The sequence below is a fragment of the Meles meles genome, chromosome 15, assembly GCF_922984935.1.
Source record: "Meles meles chromosome 15, mMelMel3.1 paternal haplotype, whole genome shotgun sequence".
Classification (NCBI taxonomy): domain Eukaryota; kingdom Metazoa; phylum Chordata; class Mammalia; order Carnivora; family Mustelidae; genus Meles; species Meles meles.
Window position 1 is genome coordinate 25,859,985 of NC_060080.1, and position 24,438 is coordinate 25,884,422.

Below are 24,438 nucleotides of genomic sequence, written 5' to 3' on the forward strand. Positions count from 1 at the left end.
CAACCATAGTCCAAGATTTATATTTCTGCAAAAGTCTCATACAAGTATGTGCTCTTGATACCTGATATGTCATTCCTTTGCTGTAATTCCTTTAATGGTTCCTCCAACACTTCCAGAAAAGAAGGGCGGGAAGCCAATCCTTTGAATAGCATGCAAGATTATTAATGATATTTTTTAAAAAGATTTTATTTATTTATTTGAAAGAGAGCAAGTGAGGGCACACAGGTTGCAGGCAGAGGGAGAAGCAGGCTCCCCACTGAACTGGACCCTCAGTGCAAGACTCAATCCCAGGACCTTGGGATCGTGACCTGAGCCAAAGGCAAATGCCTAACCAACCCAGCCACCCATGCGTCCCTTATGATCTCTTCTTTATCTATTTATGCGATCTCATCTCTAGCCATTTTCTCCCATGAGACTTAAACTCCAAAAAAACTAAACGACTTCCGGTTTCCCAAGTCGATTAAACGATCTCTGGAATATTAGGACCCAAGCTGACAGCATGTCCCCACCCCCAGTCTTCTTCCCCCAAAGTTTTTTTTTTACCATCCTTTAGGTACCAACTTAATTGTCATCTCCTATGCAAAAGATTTCAGTATTCCCTTCTACTCATTGATGGCCATACCACGCCTTCCCATTGTTCTACTGCTGATGCATCAAGCATCTCTTTAAGTCTGTCTCATGTTTTACCCTAAACCCTCTCTCTCCAGATTGGAAGCCACAGTTATGTAACTTGTATATTAAATTTAAATATATTTATTTAAGCGTTTAAAAACGTAGATGGGTCCGTAAATTTGGTTAAGTTTATCAACAGACAGGGCCTTGTAGTGAAAAGAGCACTGGACTAGAAGTCAGAAGATTTGAGTACCATCCTAATTCTATTCCTTCCTTACCTTTTCGGGCCTCAGTGGTCTTCCTCATAATGTAGCTAGAATACAGCCCCAGTTTCTGGGTGGCAATTTACAACTTATCTGCTTCTTTATTATTACCCAATCCAGGCCCCTTCCTTTCACACGTGACTCTCGGAGGCGCTATATAATTTACTCAAAATCCCATTACAAGTAATCAATGTAATGGGAAAGCAACGCAATCTTGGCATCCTCGATCGGAGCTGACCTCTAGGAACGTTCCTAGTTCTAAAATTCTGTTACCCATCCACTTAACAAAAACGTTGGAAACAAGTAAAGAAAAGCTACAAGCGAAGAGACATAAAGTAAACCAACAACAGCCAAAAAAGCAGGTGAAACATCGAGGTTCCACGAATAAGATGCGGACTTCCCGTCCTTGGGTCAACTTCCGGAGTCAACAACGGAGAGACCCAATCAGAACCTTTCTCCTGGGAGCCAATGGGAGAGCACATTACAAAGAGCCAATCCAAGGGCCGCTGTCACTGTTGTGGTGCTGTCAGGGCGCCGGCGTCGTGGTGCTTGGGCGGTCGCCACCTAAAGGACTTCGGTGGGGCAGTCTCCGGGGCAGCTCCTCTCCGGCCTCGCTGCCAGCCTGCTCTTCCCGGCTCGCGGGCCTCAGCGTAGGGTGTGCGTGCGGGCAGGTGCCTGGGCCGCCTTGGGGCCTGGGCCCAGCCGCAGAGGGGCCGCGAGATGCAGCCGCCGGGCCCGCCCCCGGCGTATTCCCCCACGAACGGGGACTTCACCTTTGTCTCTTCTGCAGACGCGGAAGGTGAGGCTGAGCCCCAAGAAGGCGCGTCTCCCCGGTGGACGCGGGGTCCCACGCGGCGGGCTCTCTCTGGTGCTGAGGTGGTTGCGGCCGGGTGGGGACGGACAGGAAGCTGACTGGGGACGGGAGCCCTCTGCGCCTGCCCGGCCTTCGGGAAGGGCCAGAGTGGCGGGCGGGGGGCGTCCCAAATTACTCGTTTGGCTTCTGACTCGCCCCGCACCTCAAGTGAGCCCATGCAACAGTAAGATTTTATTTGTGCAGGGACTTGCTGTTATTCAAAAAAGGGGTGGTTAGATTGGCCAGGGTAGGTGTCAGAATGAAAACAGTGTAGGGGAGCGGTGTTCCTCTTTTATTTATGGATAACTTTATGCTGGGATTAGATTCGGTACTGCGAATACAAAGTTCCCTCTGGGAGTTCGTGAGGGTTTTTTGTTTGTTTGTTTGTTTGTTTTTTTATGGACTCTGATATCTTGCGGACGTCCCAGTTTTCCTCCCGTTTTATAGTGTTTGACCTCAATATTCAGAGAAATGGGCCCAAGTATGTTTGAAACTTCTTGTAATACAGTTGGGTTGTTTCCAAAGGCTTTTACTTAATTCCTTGTCCTGTTGTGAGGACGCAGTTCTGCTAGATTTTTCTTTTTCTACATCACAGGAAAGTTTGTTTTCCTGTTCTCTGTTCCTTACCGGACTCTTTGTAACCCGAATCTTTCTCTGCTAGTCAGTTTCAAATTTTACTTTCATTAGACTATGTACACTGGACTTACTGCCTGATAATAAAAAAAAATAGATTACGCATAAAGCTGTAGAACTTTCAGTCTAGAGAAGAAGAACCTGGTGTTTGCCAAGAAATCTGGTTTCAGGGGCGCCTTCGTGGTTCAGTCGGTTAAGCATCTGCCTTCGGCTCAGGCCAGGAACCTGGGGCTCCTTGCTGGGCAGGGAGCCTGCTTCTGCCTCTGCCTGCTGCTCCCCCTGCTTATGTTCTCTCTCTTTCTCTCTGACAAATAAATAAAATCTAAAAAGGAAAAAAAAAAAGAAAGAAAGAAATATGGTTTCAGAGTGCATCAGTTAGTGTAGCTTGTTTTCCTTTGTTTTGTTTTCCTCTTGATTTGTGAGTGGTGGTGTTTGAAAAGAACCAATGTTGCACTGTATGTTAACTACCTAAAATTTAAATTTAAAAAAGGTGGGGGGGTGGCGCCTGGGTGGCTCAGTGGGTTAAAGCCTCTGCCTTCAGCTCAGGTCATGATATCAAGGATCCTGGGATGGAGCCTGCTTCCTCCTCTCTCTCTGCCTGCTTCTCTGCCTACTTGTGATCTCTCTCTGTCAAATAAATAAATAAAATCTTTAAAAAAATAAATAAAGTTCTATTTTTTAAAAAAAGTTATTATAATTTTGGCTATAATTTAAAATGGAAAATATAATTTTATTTATCCTAGAGAACATAGCTGATACTTCTATTTACTTTTTTATCTAAATTTTTACAGAAGACTGTTTATTGAGAGAGAGAGCAGGTGCAGGAGAAGAGGGAGAAGCAGACTTCCCACTGAGCAGGGAGCCCACTGGGGGGCTGGATCCCAGGACGCTGGCATCATTACCTGGGCCGAAGGCATGTGCTTAGCCCACTGAGCCACCCAGGCTCCCCTGATACGTTTATTTTAAACTTAATATGAATATTTGGTGAAATACAGCAACCCAAAGTATTTCAGTATGTTTAATCTAAATTTGGTAGCATAGTGATTTGGGAGGATTATCAACTTTAATTTACTAGACTTCTAAAAAAATTGTCTTATCATTGTTCAGACTCATGTATCTGTGTGTATATGTGCCTTATCCACCCTAACCCCCTGAAATAACTTTTCTCAAATACACCTAAGAAAACTAACAATGGGGCGCCTGGGTGGCTCAGTGGGTTGGGCTGCTGCCTTCAGCTCCGGTCATGATCTCAGGGTCCTGGGATCAAGTCCCGAGTCGGGCTCTCTGCTCAGCGGGGAGCCTGCTTCCCTCTCTCTCCCTCTCTGCCTGCCTGTGATCTCTCTCTGTCAAATAAATAAATAAAATCTTTTTAAAAAAACCAAAAAACCAACAATGATACAACAAGCTAACCCATTGACTCTATACTAAACCAAGAAGCCTGGAATAAGTAAACCTAACCTAATGGGATATAAGGTTTATTCGAACTTCTCCATTTAGCTTCTAAGGATACAAACTCCCTGTATATCCAAAGATGTATAGACAAAAATAGATATATGTATAATAATACCCTCAAGTGTATGACATTGTACATTTTAAATTTAGAGGATTTTAAAAAGATTTTATTTATTAATTTGACAGACAGAGAGCATAAACAGGGGGAGTGGGAGAGGGAGAGAGAGAAACAGGCTCCCTCCTGAGCAGGGAGTCTAATGCAGGGCTCGATCCCAGGACCCTGGGATCATGACCTGAGCTGAAGGCAGATGCTTAACTGATTGAGCCACCCAGGTGCACCTAAGTTTACAGAGTATTTTAAGCAAATGACTTCTTTGGTCTTTATAAGAATTCTTAGCTTCATTTTTCTTGTATTTTATGATGAAAATGAGGCTTAGAGAATTTCAGTAACCTCCACGTGAAGAATGTGAATTCAGAGCTAGTCAGAATTATTTCCATGAAATTGTGGTGATTCTTATATTTTTGTAAAAGAGTCCTGGGTTTGCATCCTGGCTTTGGCAGTTACTATCCATGTGATATTGCCCAAGTTACTTAACCTCTCAGCTTCAGTTTTCTCATATACAGACTGGGAATTAATACACAAGTGCTGAAATATTTTGCAGATGCACAGTACTTAGTACTATATCTGGCAGATTGAAGAGCTTGGTACATGTTAGCAATGATACTGCTGCTCGGTTTTCACTGTTAACTGGCTCCACACTTATTTTTTATTGTTCTCGAACATGAAAATTTGACTCTACAACTCTAAGTCTTTTCTCTGGTTCCTAAGCATGTCATGTAAATTCTTCTCCCTTTTGCTGCTGCTTTTACTCTAACCGTGAGTGTTTTCAGTGTATATTTCCCTTCTAAATTCTGTCCAGGTCTCTCTTAATGATACCTGTCTGTAGTATTTGTGCATACATATCCTTTGTTCTAAAATGTCCCTTGTGTCTTGTCTCCAGACCTATGTATATCCTGATCCTCATGCTTAGAATGCCTTTCTCCTCCTTCCCTGGAGCTGAGACTTAAGACTGAACTGGAATGCTTCTTCCTTGATGAAACCTTGCTTAACTCCCTTAGAAACAGAGAATTCCCTGATCTTTTCCATACCCCAGCACTTACCACAGAACCCATAATGTAAACATCACAAAGTAATTGTTGAAGGAATAAATGATTTCTGCTTTTATCTCATATGACATTGATACTTGGGACTATAAAGCAGCACATTTTGGATGGTATAACTAAAAAATTACTGGATGTAGAGCCAGCAGACTTCAGTTAAAGTCCTGAGTCTTATAGTAGCTATATATCAGGCAGGTTACATAGCTTCTATAAGCTTCTGTTTTATCACCTATAAAATGAAAAGCAGGGGCACCTGGCTAGCTTAGTTCATAGAGCATACAACTCTTGATCTTGGGGTCATGAGTTTGAGTTCCATCTTGGGTGTAGAGATTACTTATTAAAAATTTTTTCTAAGCGGGGTGCCTGGGTGGCTCAGTTGGTTGTGTCTGACTGGATTTTGGCTCAGATCATGATCTCAGGGTCCTGGGATCATTGGGCTCAGTGCTTAAGTGTGCAGTCTGCTTGAGATGATCTCCCCCTCTGCCCTTGCCCCTAGTTGCACATGCTTTCATGTGCTTGTTCTCTCTGTCTCTAAAATAAATAAATCCTTTAAAATTTTTAAAATGAAAAATATGTCTTTTTAAGATTTTATTTATTTGACAGAGAGAGATCACAGGTAGGCAGAGAGGCAGGCAGAGAGAGAGGGGAAAGCAGGCTCCCCTCTGAGCAGAGAGCCTGATACGGGGCTCGATCCCAGGACCCTGAGATCATGACCTGAGCCAAAGGCAGAGGCTTAACCCACTGAGCCACCCAGGCGCCCCTGAAAAATATTTTTTTAAAGATTTTCTTTAGGGGGCACCTGGGTGGCTCAATGGGTTAGAGCCTCTGCCTTCGGCTCAGGCCGTGATCCCAGAGTCCTGGGATCAAGCCCCGCATCAGGCTCTCTGCTCGTCAGGGAGCCTGCTTCCGCCTCTCTCTCTGCCTGCCTCTCTGCCTACTTGTGATCGCTTTCTGTTAAATAAATAAATAAAATCTTAAAAAAAAAAAGGATTTTCTTTATTTTTCAGAGCACAAGCAAAGAGAGCGGCAGAGAGGGAGGGAGAAGGAGGCTCCCCGCTGAGCAGGGAGCCCAGTGTGGGGCTTGATCCCAGTACCCTGAGATCATGACTTGAGTTGAAGGCAGACGCTCAACCAACTGAGCCACCTAGGTGCCCCAAAAATGAAAAAAACTTTTGAAAAATGAAAAGCACACATAATATTGTGAGGTATTTAAGATGTGTATAAAAGCAAGTTCCTTAAGTACAAGTTAAAAGGACATGAGCTATATATGAATAAGCCAGTAAATGAGTAAATAAATGAATAGTGAAATACACCCTGAATACTCAAGTTAATAGTGAAAAACTATATCCAAAAGCAGCAATGAAATGCATGTCTGTAAATGCAAGATTGTAATGACATATATATGTAAAGTGTAGTATAGAAGTCTTCAAGGATCCTTTGACTTTATTTTGTATCAGATAAGTAAGTAAGTCTTTAGCTGGATTATGTCCTGGGCACTTAGTAATAAAGAATCTGCCTCAGTCAAAATTTGCATTTTAACAAGATCCCACTGTGACTCATGCATATTAAAGCTTGAGAAGCACTGATTTAGAATGTTATGAATGGTTAGAAAGGGAGGAAGGAAATTTTTTCTAGCTATAAGATCAGGGATAGTTTAATGGGAGATATTTTGCCAAACTTTGAAGGATAGATAATGTTTTATATATAGGATGGAGTAAGGACCTCCATGTGCAGGGGTCTGCTTATGAAGAAGTCCCTGACAGCAAGAAATGGTCTAATAAGAGAGATGCATTTCATTGTACATAGTAAATGGTTTAAAATGTATGGTTCAAAGGAGGAAGTGGTTTCTGCAGGAAGGATGAAGGAAGTCTTCAGGGATGACTTATGAGATGAGGTATATTTTGAATTATTTTTTCCAGTTGAACAGAGGGAAGAACATTCAGTTAAGAACTGTGCAAGCACAGTACCTGTTGGAGGCTGTCCCTTTGTCTTATACGTTTTCATCTTCACAGACCTAAAACAATGCTGATTTAGACCATGAGCTCCTCACGGTTAGAAGCTGTGCTTTGCTTATTTGCATTGCCTAGCATGGAGCTCAACACTTACCAGAAACTCTGTGATGGATGAATGATACTTTTTGATTAAGATAAAGGTGTTGTGCTCCTAGAAGTGAAGCCAATACTAATTCAAGAGAAATTCAACAAGTAGTTGGAAAGGTAATGAATAGAGACAACTAAGCAAGAAAGATGATCGAAGCCACCTGATAGCCATTTTCCTGTCTTCATATTTTTCTACCTCTAGATATCTTTGTATCTATTTTGAAACATTTATCTTTCCTGCAAATCTTAAAGGAAAGGTTTCTTTTCTCATTTCCTAGGAGAAGCCTCCACTAGTGCTTTTATGCCCACTATCTTCCTGCCTTTTATGGAACCTTTCTTTCTCTTCACTGTTTTTCTCTCTAGCATTTTCTGTGTCTCCTGTTTTTTTCCATCTTTACCGTCACTCACAGGTACCCTCCTAGTTGACAGAATTGTAAATTAAATCTACTTCCCTTTTTCCTTATTTTCACAGCCAGACTGTTTTTTCCTGTTTCCTCAGCATCCAACAATCCCTACCACTCTGTTGGCACTTCACTTGCTTCCTTTCGTCTGCAGAAATATCTTCAACAGTGTTTCCCAGCAGGAAAAGGTCCATGAGAACATAAATTTGACATGACAAGTAATGTGTTAAGCTAAATTCCTTAATGCAGAATCCCCAGAGCCTTTAATATGCAGTATTAGTTCTAAAACGCCAAGTGGGGGTTGTGGTATGCAGGATTTTCCAAACTGAGTGAACATCAAAAGCCTTTCGTGAAGGGCATGTCATAGGATCCAGATTCCAGATTTATACACAGAATGTGTATAAAGAAACACTTAAGCTATAAAGACAAGTTCATTTGCTTTTTGCTTGATTATTTATGCTCTTAATGATTTGTCCCCACCGTATCTTGTACAGCTTTTGGAGATGAACTCTGTGCCTATCAGAAGCCTTCAGCTTCAGTGCCTTTGTTCCTGCCATTTTTTTTCCTTGGAGTGATTTCTCTTCTCATTACTTCACTGTTCATTGGCTGTCCCTCAGAGCCAAATTCAGGTTCTACCTCCATGTAGCCTTCCTGCCCGCTTCTCTGGTACCTTAGGCCTATTTACTCCTTTGGCACCTATGATCACTGGGCAATTTGCATTGTCATGTGTTTTACAGTATAAAAAGGGTTTTGTGTTACCTGTTACCTTAATTAGATTTTTTAATTGAGGTATAATTTACGTACCCTAAGTGTCACCCTTTGAAAGCATACAATTCAGTGATTTTCAGTTTATTCACAAAGTTATATAGTTGCCACCACTGTCTAAGCCTAGAACATTTCATCACTCCAAAAAAAGCAACCCTATACTTGTTTTTAGTCATTCTTTGTTGCCACCCAGACACTGGCAACCACTGATTTACTTTCCATCACCGTAGGTTTGCCTGTTCGAGACATTTCGTATAAGTGGGATAATATGTGCTTTCTGTATCAGGTGTCTTTTTTTTTTTTTTAAGATTTTATTTATTTGACAGAGATCTCAAGTAGGTGGAGAGGCAGGCAGAGAGAGAGAGTGAGAGAGAGGAAGAAGCAGTCTCCTCACGACGCAGGGCTCAATCCCAGGACCCTGGGATCATGACCCAAGCTGAAGGCAGAGGCTTTAACCCACTGAGCCACCCAGGTGCCCCTGTGTCAGGTGTCTTTTACTCAGTATAATGTCTTCAAGTTTCATCCATGTTGCAGCCTGAATTAGTAACTTTTCCTTTTTCTGGATGAAAAATGTTCAATTGTTTGGATATACAGTACTATCAGTTAGATTTTAAACTCCTCACAGTATCTCACTTCTTTATATCACTCTCAGGTCATCAGATTCTTTATATCACTCTCAGGTCATCAAAGAAAAAAGCTAAGTAATTCAGAAGTATTGTTAGAGTAATTGATCGATATTGAAAAAAGGAAGATACTAAAATAAAAATGACTTAATATTTGTGATACAGACCTCTTGCAAAGGGCCAGAAACTTGTCTGTAGTCTGTGTCTCACTTTCTCATATCTACTTGGTCATCAGATTATTTCATACTACCTCCAGAATAACTATATAATGAATCTATTCTTCTTTCTCACTGCCTTGAGCCTTTACCATTTCTCATCTCTGCTGTAGCTGCCTGACTATACTCCCTGTTCAGATCTCTCCCCTCTTAGATCAGTCTTCCATCGTGCAGCTAAGATTATGTTTCCAAAATACAAATCTAATTTTGTATGCTTTTTTAAGGGCTTTAATGTCACTTACCTGATTTAAGCTATAGGAAGCTATTTGCCTTTCCATTCGTTCATTAATTCAACCAGTACACATTTATTGGTTGTCTACTATAGGCCATGCACTGTTATAAGTAGTGGGGAGATATGTTCAAAACTAAACTGCAACAAAACACTTAGTTTTCGCCATCATAGAACTTATAAACATTAACCAAATAATCACACAAATACATTATTATAAACAGTGATAAATGCTCTGATGGAAAAGTCCAGGGTATTATGAAAGGAATCTAATCTAGTCTGGGAGATCAAGGAAAATTTCCTTAAGCAAGTACATACGAGAACTGAAGAAGGGATGGCATTTAATTATCTGAAGTTGGATAAAACAGCCTGGTATTCATAGGAGGTAAAAGGGATCCTGGTTCGTTTAATGAGCTTGAGAGGCCTAGTGTGGTTAGAGCACAGTGCAGAAAAACTTTCTGGAGGAGTAGGTAGGGTGCATAGAGATTGTTGGACTTGAGCCGAAAAAGCCGTGGAAGGCAACTGAAGGATTTGAAACAGGAGAGTGAAAGAATTGCATTTTAGAAAGAGTCTTCTGGCTACAGTTTAGAGAATGGATTGTAAGGAGACAAGAATGATTAGGGAGATGGCGGTTAGTAGGCTATTATAGTCAGGCAGGCAGGAGATACAGTTTGGTCTAGCTTGTGCTTGGAATGAAATGGAGAAAAGTGGACAGGTTCAAAAATATTTAGAGGTGAAAGTGATAGAATTTAGCGGTGGATTGGATGGAGCAGAGAGCATGTGAGTGAAGGAAGTTGTCAAGGATTATCAAGCTTCCAGTTTATATAATGTTGAATGAATAATGGTACCATTCACTGAAAAAAGAAACTAACTGGAGGAGGACCTTAAATGCTAAGAATTTAGCATCCATAGTTTTGGAATATTGAGTTTTAGGTGCTTCTGACATAGTTAAAAGGAAATGTTAAGCTGATAGTTGATTATATAAGTCTGTAGAAGTGGACTGCGCTCAATATATTGCTTTTTGAGCTCAGCCTTCTTCAGTCTTCTTGCCCCCTGTTATGGTCTGAATATTTGGGTCCCCTCCGAAATTCATTATATTGAAATCCTAATGCCCAGTGTGATGGTGTTAGGAGGTGGGGAACTTTGGGGAGGTATTTAGGTTATAAGGGTGTAGCCCTCATAAGTGGGAATAATGTTCTTGTAAAAAAGATTCTACAGAGCTTCCTATCCACTATTCCTGTGTTAGGATATAAGGAAAAATCTGTAAACCAGGAGAGGGCCCTTATCTGCCCCAGCAGATCTTAGACTTCAAAGCCTTTAGACTTTAGCCTTGAAAGAAGACTTTAGCCATCTAAGCCTTTAGATCTTAGACTTTAGAGTCTCAAACTATGAGAAATAAATTTCTATTGTTATAAGGCAACCTGTCTGTGATCTTTGGTTACAGCAGCCTGAACAGACTAAGACACTCTTATATAGAAATTATAGTATCATAATAATCCAATAGTTACTATCAGTGCTCTTTTCAGTGATAATTTTCTGTTAAGGTACCCAAACATTTAGCCTGTTCCTTGTGTGAATTTTCCCCTCCCCAAAATAGATATTATCTCTAATACAAGTTAGTAGTGTAGACAAGAGAATTGTTAATTTCTTTTTTATAAAAATTTCCTACTTGACTTTTAAAAAAATTATATCCATGTGGGGCTCCTGTGTGGCTCAGTTAAGTGTCCGACTCTTGCTCTCCACTCAGCTCTTGATCTCAGGGTAGTAAATTCAAGCCCTGGGTGGGCTCTGCAGTGGGCATAGAGCCTACTTCAAAAAAAAAAACTATGTCCATGGGGCGCCTGGGTGGCTCAGTGGTTTAAGCCACTGCCTTCGGCTCGGGTCATGATCTCAGGGTCCTGGGATCGAGTCCCGCATCGGGCTCTCTGCTCCGCAGGGAGCCTGCTTCCCTCTCACTCTCTCTCTCTGCCTGCCTCTCTGCCTACTTGTGATTTCTCTCTGTCAAATAAATAAATAAAATCTTAAAAAAAAAAAACTGTGTCCATATAGATATTATCACAAATATCATCTATACAATTGGCTAATGAAGTATGATATGTGGTGTATAATGGGGCAAGAATAGCTTTTCTTCCCTGTTTGAAACTTGAAAATGACTTTTTAGGCAGCGTTTCTTGGGGAGAAGAAAGGTAGTTAAGCAAGATTTACTGTTTTAAAAAATTAAACTATTTCCATAAATTTTAAATTCATAAGGCATTATATAAATTTATAAAAGTGATAAAATTACACAGAACTATATACATATACACACTCAAATAAGTGGATATAAAACTGGTAAAATCTGGAAAAAAGCAAACTGTATCAATGATAGTGTCCTGGTTTTGGTGGTTATATAACATGAGACCATGGAAGGAAGCTGGGTGAAGGGTACATCTAACTTTTCTGTACTAGTTTTGGAACTTCCTGTGAATCTATAATTATTTCAAAATAAAAAGTTTGGTTAAAAGATTCATAAGACAAACAAAAGAAATTTCTGTTAAATACGTTTATGCCAAAATGAGGTTTAAATTTTTCCAAAGATAGGCTCCGGAGATTTAATTGACTTTTTTTAAGTTTCTTTCTTTTTTTTTTTTTCCCGAGTCATTTTTTACATACAACTTGGGGCTAGAACTCATGACCTTGAGATCAGGAGTCACGTGCTGTCCAACTGAGCCAGCTGGGCACCCTGACTTAATTGATTTTAATTAATATTGTATACAATATAAAAATGTACTAACAGTATTGAAGAGTAAAGGTACTAAAACGATAAAACAGTATGAATAAAAATATAACCTAAGACACAATCTCATATGAGGCTTTAAAAATTTTTCTTACTGTGTGAATAATAAAAATTATTCTTCTGGGGCACCTGGGTGGCTCAGTGGGTTAAGCCGCAGCCTTCGGCTCAGGTCATGATCTCAGGGTCCTGTGATAGAGTCCCGCATCGGGCTTTCTGCTCGGCGGGGAGCCTGCTTCCCTCTCTCTCTCTCTGCCTGCCTCTCTGTCTACTTGTGATCTCTCTGTCAAATAAATAAAAAATAAAATCTTTAAAAAAAAAATTATTCTTCCTTGGTGGCTCAGTCGGTTAAGCATCTGCCTTCTGCCCACTTCATGATTCCAGGTTCGTGGGTCTGCTTCTCCCTCTCTTCCTCCCTCCCCCTACTCCAGCTCTCTCCCCCTGCTAATGCTCTCACTCTCTCTCTCTCTCAAATAAATCTTTAAAAATTTTTTCTTATGAAATAACGTCAAAATCCAATGTAAATCTAGCAATTACAAGATTATTTACTTCCATCAGTTTCTTGATCTCTTTTCATTGCCTTATGCAAGCATTAAAATGTTTTTATCTCTAAAATGGAACAATAGAATTTATCCTTTCAGTGTGAAACATGTGCTTGTTTTATTTTGCTGCACAAATACTCAGTTATGTTTTAGATTTAAGGACACAAGGATTTCATTTTCACATGAAATGAGAATTTTTATCCTTGCCCTTGTTGCTTGTTAAATAAGAAAAAGCTTCTCCACATATATAATGTTAACAGGTATCAACAAAATGTTAATTATTCTTTGCAAAACACTCTTCTTTCTCAGAAATTTAGAACTCATCTAGTTGCAGATCAGCAAATCTCATCCTGAGTATGATATCCTATAGCACTGACCGACTTCTTCCTCCTCTTTCCAAGTGAAGTTCTCAGGCTCAGAAGATTCACAGAGAAGATCCCTCATCTAGTAATATTCTTGAGTTTAAAGGGAAGGGAAAATTACTATTAAATCTTATCCTGCAGTATTTCCAGGTGGCTTTCAGTAAAACTTGAAATTCACTGATACTCTTCCTCATTCTGAGGCAAACAAGTGAAAACGTTTTTAAGATTTCCTTTTGCAGTAGATTTTTTCCAAAGATTATTTTATATCCACTTATATTGGGGCACCTGGGTGGCTCAGTTAGTTAAGTGTCTGCCTTCAGCTCAGGTCATGATCCCAGGGTCCTGGGATTGAGCCCCACACTGGGTTCTCCGCTCAGCAGCATGTCCGCTCCTCCCTCTCCTTCTATATCTCTCACTTTCACTCTCTCTCAAATAAATAAAATCTTAAAAAAAAAAAACAACAAATCTACTTATATTTATTATCTTTACATGGGTTTTATTTAGCAAATGACAAGATCCTGGAGTTGACAACCAAGCTAGCTGGTTCTTAACTCTGGTTTAACTTAAGAAACCTGTGCTCCTGGAGTAGTTTGGAATCTTCTTGTTTTCTGACATTCTTGTTAATATGTTAAGCTCACTACAAGTTTTTTGACGTTCTGTTGCTTTTTCATACCCACACCTAATTATATCTTGGAAACACTAAGGGATCTGTCAGACTGCTATTACTGGCATTCCTGCATATGTCCATGATATTTTCCTACTTTATAGTAAATGGGATGAAAAAAAAAAACCCTACAAAATGAAGCTAAAGGTGCCTTTTTGAGGTTCTGGCATCCATGCTATGACAAACTGCTGAACGTAAAATTCTTCATCACAGCATTTTTTAGTACTATAATTTATATATCCTTTTTTGGTTTAGATTAAGGACTGTTAAGTGCAGTCCTTTCTGGAGGCCAGGAAACAGTTAAGATCCTTTCCTGCCTCATAATTCTAAAACCTTTAATGGTATTGCCATACTAATGACTTCCTGATCTAAATCTTCCTCTTGTTAAATCGAGAAAAGCACTCTTTGTACCTATTAGAAATGGAATTTTAGTTATATTTCACCTCTTTTATTTATTTCTCAATTTAGATTGAAACAAGCAGAAAGTAATTTCAGAGAATATTTTAGTCCCAAGATTCTACGATAGCATTTACAGGAACTATTTTTAGACTAAATAGGGAAGGACGTGAATTCAAAAGTACTTGCATTTTATTTCAAGCTGAGTCAACTACCTTTTAAAAACTTTTTAGAATCATATACTGCTAAACCTGGAAAGTATTTTGAATAAGAAACGAGACAGAGGACATTAATGATTTGCTGTATCAGTAGCTAAACTAGGACTTATGCTCAGAATACAAACTTTGTTACAATTAGTTGCAGGAATTGTCACAACCAGATTAAGATGTGATTCATAATTGAGCCACTCATTAATTGAAGTGTAAGCCAAAATTTTAATAGGAGTTCTCAAAAAGTAACCCAGAATTTGGAGTAATGTGCAAATTAAGCTCTTTATATTGTATATGATCTTCAGGGAAGGAGAGTCTGTGTTAAGACTATTCTGGTTTGTCCTTGCGAAGATTATTGTCTCAACTACCACTCCAGTCATGACGCTTCTAGTTAACAGCAGCAATGGTGGTTTAATAGTATGTATTGTCTGGTCCTACAGATTTTTTTTTTTTTTTTTTTTTGCTTAATTTCTGTATGACCTCAATCCCTTACTATTGCCATTTGTTTTTCAATCAGAAAATGTGGCATTTGTACTATTTTAATTATCTGTAACCTCTAAGGCACTGTTGAGACTATGAATGGAATTTATTTTGTAATGTGGATAACTGAATCTCTTTACTCCTTTTTAGAGTTGCCCTAAAAACAAAAATCCCCAAACATCTTCATTTTTGTCCAAACTAAAGATGAATGATGTCATTCTGTAAAGAAAAGGCCTGAAATAGCTGGAAACTCTTACTAGTCAAAGTTATCCAGAACCAAACGTTAATATACAAAGCACTTAGCATAGATATTGGTGATTTAAATGAAAAGAATGTATAAATAAATACATGAAATGTAGGGGAAAGCCATTTGCAGTTTTTCTTTAGCAAATTCTATCTAATGGTTTACATATATACATGTATAATGCCATTAGATTTTATACAGTCACTTTGTTCTGAAGCACATATTGTGCATAATAATGAAGGGAATCCAAAATGATACCATGTAATATATTTTGTATATATCATCCATATATAGTTGCTGTTATAAGTCTAAGATTCTTTTACCGGTCTAGCCAATTATCTGAAATTTTTTAAATGTCTTCACTTCCCTCATCTTTCATTTTCTTGTTGTAAAGTAAAAGATGGTTTTTAGATATTTATCAGCTGTAAAATAGGATTATATGCAATAGCAGATATTCATAGAGAGCTTCAAATGATAATTATTTTACTTGAATATTATGTTCATGTTGGCTAAGATTCACACATTTTTACCTTGATTTATAGTTTTGTCCTCTCTCCTCCTAAGATCTCAGTGGTTCAATAGCATCCCCAGATGTCAAATTAAACCTTGGTGGAGATTTTATTAAAGAATCTACAGCTACTACATTTCTGAGACAAAGAGGATATGGCTGGCTTTTGGAAGTTGAAGATGATGATCCTGAAGACAACAAGCCACTCTTGTATGTAAAAATCGTAATATGTGTTTCTTTGTTTTTAGAACTAGTCTGTGGGATGATTATATTCTTTCATGTTATTTAAATACAAGTATGGCTGATCTTAACCTTTTTGGTTAGACTATTAGGTGCTTTTCAATTTTACTAGTATTTAGAAAAATTAAAATAATGAGAATATTTTAACCCTATTGAGTGGCAAAAATGGAAAGAATCGTTATTCTGTATATTTGTCTTACTCATGTGCGGGTACCTAAACCCATGCACACACACACAGGTATTTCATACTGTTAGGGCTTACTTGGGCTTATAGCTATCTCAAGCAAACATCCAGTCTAAGTAAAAAAGCAGACTGCTTGCTGTGGAAATTAAGTTTCAGGCAAATTAAAACTTCCACAAAGATTAGCACTCCAAAATCTCTCCCATGTAGAAATTGTAGAGGTAGCACTGGCAGGACTAGAGGGAGTCTTTCACTTTCTTCATAGTACTTGAAATTTTTCAAGTGATTATCATTTGAGAAAAAAAAATAAAGAATTTAACAGCTTGGGAAAGAACCTATAGCTCTGTAAAATCAAGGCATTATCAGTTTAATCTCTGTGGTAATTGTTGGTAGATTAAGTGTTAAAATGTTCTGTTTCTTAATATGATGTATTTCATCAAATTTATTTTTTTTTTAAAGATTTATTTATTTGACAGATAGAGATTACAAGTAGGCAGAGAGGCAGGCAGAGAGAGAGAGAGGAGGAAGCAGGCTCCCAGCCAAGCAGAGAGCCCGATGCGGGGCTCGATCCCAGGACCCCGGGATCATGACCTGAGCTGAAGGCAGAGGCTTTAACCTGCTGAGCCACCCAGGCGCCCCTATTTCATCAAATTTAAAACAGTGAATTATAAGATGCAGTTACTTTACGTTCATCAATAAGGAGGAAACAGTATGTAAGGCAGCATAAAGCTAAGACATCAGAAGGCTATCTTGTTAGTGTAGGGATAAATGAGAAACAACCCACCCTACAAAAAGAGGCAGCAAGGATGTTTGCTTGTCTCAGTTTGGCAGTGGGTGGGGTGTTAGAAGAAAAGTATCCCCTGAGAATGGAAACCCCACACCAGTTCTCATAGGATTGCAGTCTGAATTATCAGTATGGCCAAGAAGGGCTCAAGCAGAAGATTTTATTTAAAGTTATCCCAAAATATTGGCTCCAGGAGACTGTAAAATGGAAAGGCAGATCTTGGAAGAAGTTGGCTTCACTCCAGGCTGATAGGGTAAGACACCAGCAGTTGTGACAAGCATCCTGATTTTAGAGAGGTTAAAATGTTGAAAATGTACACCATGGAATCAGTGAAATGCTGTATTTAAAATGCAATGCTTTGTTGACCAATGGAGATGACACTGTCATATTTAAACTTTAATTTTATTGCAGCTGTCTCAGTATTCAGAAATGCATGCTTTTTAAGAATTTTTATTTTATATTACAGGGAGGAACTGGATATCGATCTAAAGGATATTTACTACAAAATCCGGTGTGTTTTGATGCCAATGCCATCACTTGGTTTTAACAGACAAGTGGTGAGGGACAATCCTGACTTTTGGGGTCCTCTGGCTGTTGTTCTTTTCTTTTCCATGATATCATTGTATGGACAATTTAGGGTAAGTATATGTTACTTTATACAAATTTGAAATATTTTAAGAGCTTTAAAATTAAAAATAGCCAAATGTTAACTGTGATGCTACATTATGTTTAAGAAATGCTTTACTTTTACCCATGATTTCTAACTTGTTCATCTCTAGAGCTCTTTTTAATTAAATAAGTGAAGAGTACTTTAATGCTTTCCAAACTTTTACATCATCATTGTTACAGAAAGTACTAACAATTGTATTGCAACTGGGTAAACAGATGAGACTACTCTCAGCTGAGCGAAAGTGACCAAAGTGACCAAAAGGGCTGCCCTTGCCCTTTATGGTTTCTCCCAAGGGATGAAGAGTTTGAAACACAATACTCAACATGTTCTTACCTTCCATTTATTTTCAAAATAAATATGTTACGGGCTCCTGGCTGGCTCAGTCAGTGGAGCACATGACTCTTTTTTTTTTTTTTTTTTTTTAAAGATTTTATTTATTTATTTGGCAGAGAGAGATACAAGTAGGCAGAGAGGCAGGCAGAGAGAGTGAGAGGGAAGCAGGCTCCCTGCCGAGCAGAGAGCCCGATGCGGGACTCGATCCCAGGACCCTGAGATCATGACCCGAGCCGAAGGCAGCGGCTTAAACCACTGAGCCACCCAGGCGCCCCGCACATGACTCTTGATTGTGAGTTCACACCCCACACTGAGCCTAGAGCTTACTTTAAAACATAATAGTAAATATTTTAATAAATAACGACAAGGATTCCATCAAAATTTGTTTTTATACAATACTTCATTCTACTCTCAGGGGCTTTATCTTTATTATCAAAACAACATACACACATTACTCCTTAATCCCTAGTTTAAGGCTTTATGGAAGTAAAAAATAACTCTCTATCACTGAATGATTGAGAAATGAATTCATTTTTTGTTGCTTCTGTAACAAATTTCCACAAGTTTTGTGGCTTAAAACAGTGTAAATTTATTTTACAGTTACAGAAGTCAGAAATTTAAAATGAGCTTGAAGGAGCTAAGATCAAAATGTCAGCAGGGCTGGTTCCTCTGTAGGCTCCAGGACAGATTCTGTTGATTGCCTCTACCCACATCTAGAGACTGTCAGCTTTCCTTGGTTTCTGGAGGCATGACTACCATCTCTGCTACTGTGGTCACATTACCTTCTTCTCTACTGTAGTCAAAACTCCCTCTCCTTCCTTTTTTAAAGGACAGTTGTGATTACATTTAGTGCTCATTTGGATAATCCAGAATAATCTCCCAATAGCAAGATCCTTAATGTAATATAACACTAGTCTTATTAATATTTACCTTAGATCAATAGTTTATATCAAGTATTCTGTTGGAAATATGTGTTGAAGAAGTTGAATGGGGATTCTGGTCTACTACTCACCACTAATCCTTCACCTAAAACATCTCTAATTTTATCTATTTTGTATAATCTTTCATTTGAACAAAGGATTGTAAGGCTAAAAACAGATTATTGCCTCCATAGAACATCACTCAGTTTGGTTTTACTTGATGTTTTCTGTGACTAGATTGGGGTCTTGAATTTTTGGCAAGGATACTATTTTGTGTCCTCAGTATACTATCAGGGACTATGTAATATTGATATATCTTTCACTGGTGCCTTTAACATTGGCTGCTTGATTAGGTGATAAGGTGGTATCTGCCCAGTTCCTCCACTGTAAAGTTGCTATTTTTCCCTTTTAACTAATAAGTAAGTATCTTGTGGAAATACTTTATGACTATGCAGACATTGTGTTTCTCATCAAACTTTAGCTCACTAATTTTAGCATCTGTTGATGGATCTTGAGTTCAGCAATTACTATTATAGTGTTTACTGCATGGGGGTGTTCTGTTTTCCTCATTCATTCCACATGTATTGATTGGTATTCTCTATGGAATAGCTACCCGTACTTTGCCATTGCTTAAATACTGTTGTATTTATTTATGTCAGTATGGAATTATGAATATTTATTTTATTTTCTGGATTATAACCCAGTGCTATCATTATTTATTTTATTTGTGAGATTATTCCAGTTTAAGCATCAGGAACTCCTTCAGGTTAGCTTCTGTGTCCTTTCAACATCTTCCCATTAGTTTTTTGAGCATTTCCTTTCCTTCTAAGTCCATAGAGTGTTCTGGGCTCACCTTTTATCTCCCCTGCCCCAACCCTGGCATCAGTTATTTATCAAAAGAATCCTAGTTCCTTTTATCAGGGAATGATACTTAGAAACCAGGATCTGGGCAATAAGTATGCTTATTTTGCTGTTGGGTCTTCATTATTTCTAGACCCTGCAAGCAGACAAAACTTGGAGATAGAGGCATATATGATTATCACATTAAGTCTCAGGAGTTAAAATTATCTGAAACATCTCCCAGTTACATATATAATTAATGTAAATTTTAAAGACCTTGGGAGAAGACCTATAACTTCTTACAGGGATGAGTTTTCCTTGAAAGATGTTGTAAACCAGAGGTTTGAAAGTAAATAGTTTGCTCATTTTTTACAGTAATTTTTGATCAGAGATCTTGAAATACTGAGATTTCCTTCGGCAGTTGATGGTTGCTAAATTTTCATTTTGGATATAAAATTGTATTAACATACTGCATTCTTACTAGGTTTTGGAAAGATACCTGGGAACTCAAACTCTCTATGACCTGAAATTGGATATAGCAAACTGTCTTACATAAGCAGAGAATTGACTTCGAGGGAAATTATCACTGTATTTGGTACAAAGATATTAATTGCATGAATTTTTTTTTCCCTTAAGGTGGTCTCATGGATTATAACCATTTGGATATTTGGTTCCCTAACAATTTTCTTACTGGCCAGAGTTCTTGGTGGAGAAGTAAGTAGTTGATTTTGAAAATATTCTTTGTTTCTGATCATAAACTTTATTTCTGGTATTGTACATATTATCAGTAGCTGTATTCATCATAATTCTTTCTTGTCCCAGAATTGCTTTTAAGTTACACTACTTCCCTTAAGATGATCAGCATACTGGTATTGTGCATACTCAAAGGTTACAAGAAAGAAAAAGAAAGAAAAGATCCCATACCACTCATAAGTAATGTACAGCTTTTTAGGGAAACATGATTTATTTTCTAGTACAGCATTTCTCAAATTTTTGATCTCAGGTCCCCAAGGAGATTTCTTTGTATGGGTTTTATTTATTAATACTTATCATATTAGAAATTAAAATAAAATTTTTGAATATGTATTTATTCATTTAAAAATAAAACCAGGGACTCCTCAGTGGATCAGTCGGTTAAGTGTCTTGTTTGACTTGGGTCATGATCCCAGGGTTCTGGGATTGAGTCCCTGCTGAGCAAGGAGCCTGCTTTTCTCTCTGCCTGCCTCTCCCCTTGCTTGTGCTTGCACTCTCTCTCTCTCTGACAAATAAATAAAATCTTTAAAAATTAATGAAAATAAAAATAAAACCAAATACATTTTAGCATAAATAATAATATATTCTTTTTAATTTATTTACTTATTTATTTGAGAGAGCATGTGACAAGGAGGGGCAAAACGGGAGGGAGATTGAGAATTACGTAGACTACGCTGAGTGCAGAGCCCAACACAGGCTTGATCTCATGACCCGAGCCAAAGCCAAGAGTCCATGTTCAACTGACTGTGGCTCCTAGGTATCCATAAATAATATGGTAGATCAGTGGGTTAAGCCTCTGCCTTCAGCTTGGCTCATGATCTCGGGGTCCTGGGACTGAGCCCTGCATCAGGCTCTCTCCTCAGCAGGGAGCCTGCTTCCCCCTCTCTTCTCTTTGCCTACTTTTGAACTCTCACTCTCTCTTTGGCAAATAAATAAATAAAATCTTTAAAAAAAAAGAACCAAACTGCTTTTTATATAAAAAAATAATAATACATTTTAAAGAAAAACAACTTTTTCAAAAACAAAAAAGTGGCAAGAGTGTCATTGTTTTGCATTTTTGCAAGTAGCTTGTCTGGCTTAGTGGAAGCTGGTTTCTAATATCTGCTTTCTGTATTCAGTCTGTTATGACACATTATTTTGGTTAAAGTATATGAGAAAAAAAAGGCCTTAAACATATATAATTGGAAAAGGAAGGGTATTTCTTTTTAAGATTTTATTTATTTTAGAGAGAGAGTGCACAAGCAGGAGGTGGGGGGTGGAATAGAGGAAGAAGCAGACTCCCCACTGAGCAGGAAGCCCATGTGGGCTCAATCCCAAACCCTGGGATCATGACCTGAGCCAAAGGTAGTGCTTAACTGGCATCTGGAAGGAAGAGTATTTTAATAGCTTTTTCAGATGATTATGGATGTTCTTCTCTGAAACTATACCTACATTCAACAAGTAATAGGGTTGTTGTTTTTTTAAGATTTTATTTATCCATTTGACAGAGATCACAATTAGGCAGAGAGTCAGGCAGAGAGAGAGGGGAAAGCAGGCTCCCTGCTGAGTAGAGAGCCCAATGTGGGGCTCAATCCCAGGACCCTGAGATCATGACCTGAGCCGCAGGCAGTGGCTTAATCCACTGAGCCACCCAGGCACCCCGGGTTGTTGTTGTTTTTTTAACAAGTAATAGTTTCTTAAAGGTTTGTTGCAGTAAGGAATCTCAAACAATATTAATGAACTTTTCATACTTTGTTGCATTAAAATTTCATTTTGGGTGGATCTTTTTACCCATGCACAGTCATTTGGAAGACACTGGCTCCTGAGTTTTGCAGATCTTCCAAATGTTAACATGTCTTACTGTATGATATCAGAAAATCACCTTAATTAATATATCCACCCATCTTTAAGTTTAGATCAGGCTAAAGTTTGGATCAGCTCCATGGTGGATGGACAGCCTGCTTCTCCCTCTTCACCACTTGTGCTCTCTCTCGTGCATGTTCTCTCTCTCTCTCAGATAAATAAATAAAATCTCAAAAATAAAAAAAAAGTTTATGGATACCCAACTCTGAATAATCATAGTTTGTCTTTCATTTGTTCTTTCAAGTAAAAATGGTGTTCCATGGTAAACACATCTAATTCAGTGCTTCACTCAAACAGTTAAAGAAGCGCTTTTCCTTGCAATAACCATTGAACCAGGATACAACAAAAATGCTTTCTATGGGAATACCTAGGTGGTTCAGTCAGTTGAGTGTCTTCCTTCAGTTCAGGTCATGATCTTGGGGTCCTGGAATCGAGTCCTGTGTCAGGCTCCTTGGGGAGGAGCTTCTCCCTCTGCCTACTGTTCCCCCTGCTCGTGCTCTCTCTCTCTCTCTGACAAATAAATAAAATCTTAAAAAAAAAAGAAAAAAATTGGGGGCGCCTGGGTGGCTCAGGGAGTTAAAGCCTTTGGCTTGGGTCATGATCCCAGGGTCCTGGGATCGAGCCCCCCGCTGGGCTTTCTGCTCAGCAGGGAGCGTGCTTCCTCTTCTCTCTCTCTGCCTGCCTCTCTGCCTACTTGTGATCTCTGTCAAATTAATAAATAAAAATAAATAAATAAAAATCTTTAAAAAGGAAAAAAATGCTTTCTATGTACTTCCCATTTGTTATACAGAATGTTAAAGAGATGTACTCAAAAGCTGAGATTTAATAGAATTAATCATTTTAACTGCTTCATTAAGGACATTCTTAAGTGAAACTAGCTTTTTTTCTTTTTCTGTGATTGTGTAGTAGTGAAGAGTACAGTAACTACTAGTATAGTTTGTGCCACCTTGATTCACAGTAAAGCAGCACATTTTACCCACTGTTGTTTTTCCCTGCTAGTATGAATCCAATGAGAAAAGGCAAATAATGTTTTATCATTTTTATAGTAAATAGTTTTGACCTTCCTGTCTTATGGAAGAGTCTCTGGGACCCTCGGTAGCCCATGAACCACACCTTCTGAACCCATTAAAAAAGACTTTGTGAATTACTGTAAACCTAGGAATTCTAGCGGTTTATTCTCTTTTCTTTTTTTTTTTTTCTTTTTTTTTTTCTAGCAGTTTGTTCTGTGGAGAGAGTAAAGCAGTGAGGATGCCAGGCAGAGTTATCTTGTGGGTGCTGGCTCTCTATGAACATTGATGGCTAAATGCAGAGACCTTAAGCCCTTTTCTCTTATTTGATGGAAAGATCTACCAAGTCTGTTACTTAGCTTATTAGTTAGTTATCTGCTTTCCAGTTTCCAAAATTATGTTGCTGTTGTCCCATCTTCTCTTCTTCTGTTTAAGCCTCTCTTTAAAAGAAAATTATGTCACTTATTAATACAATAAAACAAAGCACATAGTTTTATTTTGCAATATAGAATATGTAATTATACACCAGGCAAAGAACAATATGAAAATACCATCATTCATAAAGTGTCACAACTGAAAATTATTATAAAAGAGGAGGAAATAGCTTTCATCAAACTTTATTTTCTCCAGAGTAATGCAGTTATCTTTTTTTTTTTTTTAAAGATTTTATTTATTTATTTGACAGAGAGAGTGATCACAAGTAGGCAGAGAGGCAGGCAGAGAGAGAGGGGGAAGCAGTCTCCCTGCTGAGCAGAGAGCCAGATGCGGGGCTCGATCTCAGGATCCTGAGATCATGACCTGAGCCAAAGGCAGCGGCTTAATCCACTGAGCCACCCAGACGCCCCAGTAATGCAGTTATCTTATACAAAATAACACTTTGATTCTTGTAAATGGCTTTTCTTTCATTACACTCATTCTCGTTATATCATGTGTCTTATCTAAACTTACAGAGTTTAGGATCAGACTTTTTTTTCCTGGTCATTTTGATGGTGTTATTTTTTTTTCCCATTTTATTCATGAGTTCATATATATTTTGGGGCTTACATTATTGTGACTCGTGTAAGGTATATGAGCAATGAGAATGAACTTGATTTGCATCATCTATATTTAGAGGGTGCACAAAGATTTCATCCACAACCTGGTAAGCCTTTAGTTATCACTTCTTGTGTGTGCTGAGGTGTGCCTTCAGGTTTATACATTTTTAATATATTAGTTAGGAACCAGTTCTCCTTTATACAGTGAGCAACCTATATGACCTCTATGAATTTTTCTGTTACTTTGTTTCTCCCAGGTGTGTACCATGTTTTCAAATCCCAAGATATTTTATGGTTTAGTTTCCATTGTTTATGCTTCTTTAAAAAAAGTTCATGGGTACACCTGACTG

General features: G+C 38.4%; 1 protein-coding gene across 1 annotated transcript in view; it reads left to right on the forward strand.

Annotated features, from left to right (window-relative positions):
* Positions 1 to 1,389: 1,389 nt before the first annotated feature.
* The window catches only part of YIPF4 (Yip1 domain family member 4), a 29,668-nt gene continuing 6,619 nt past the window's right edge, over positions 1,390 to 24,438 (forward strand). Inside the window, exons 1-4 of the mRNA XM_045979708.1 lie at positions 1,390 to 1,674; positions 15,541 to 15,694; positions 17,156 to 17,327; positions 20,089 to 20,166. Coding sequence (XP_045835664.1) covers positions 1,596 to 1,674; positions 15,541 to 15,694; positions 17,156 to 17,327; positions 20,089 to 20,166 — 483 coding nt within the window. The 5' untranslated portion in view covers positions 1,390 to 1,595. The remainder of the gene's footprint in view (positions 1,675 to 15,540; positions 15,695 to 17,155; positions 17,328 to 20,088; positions 20,167 to 24,438) is intronic.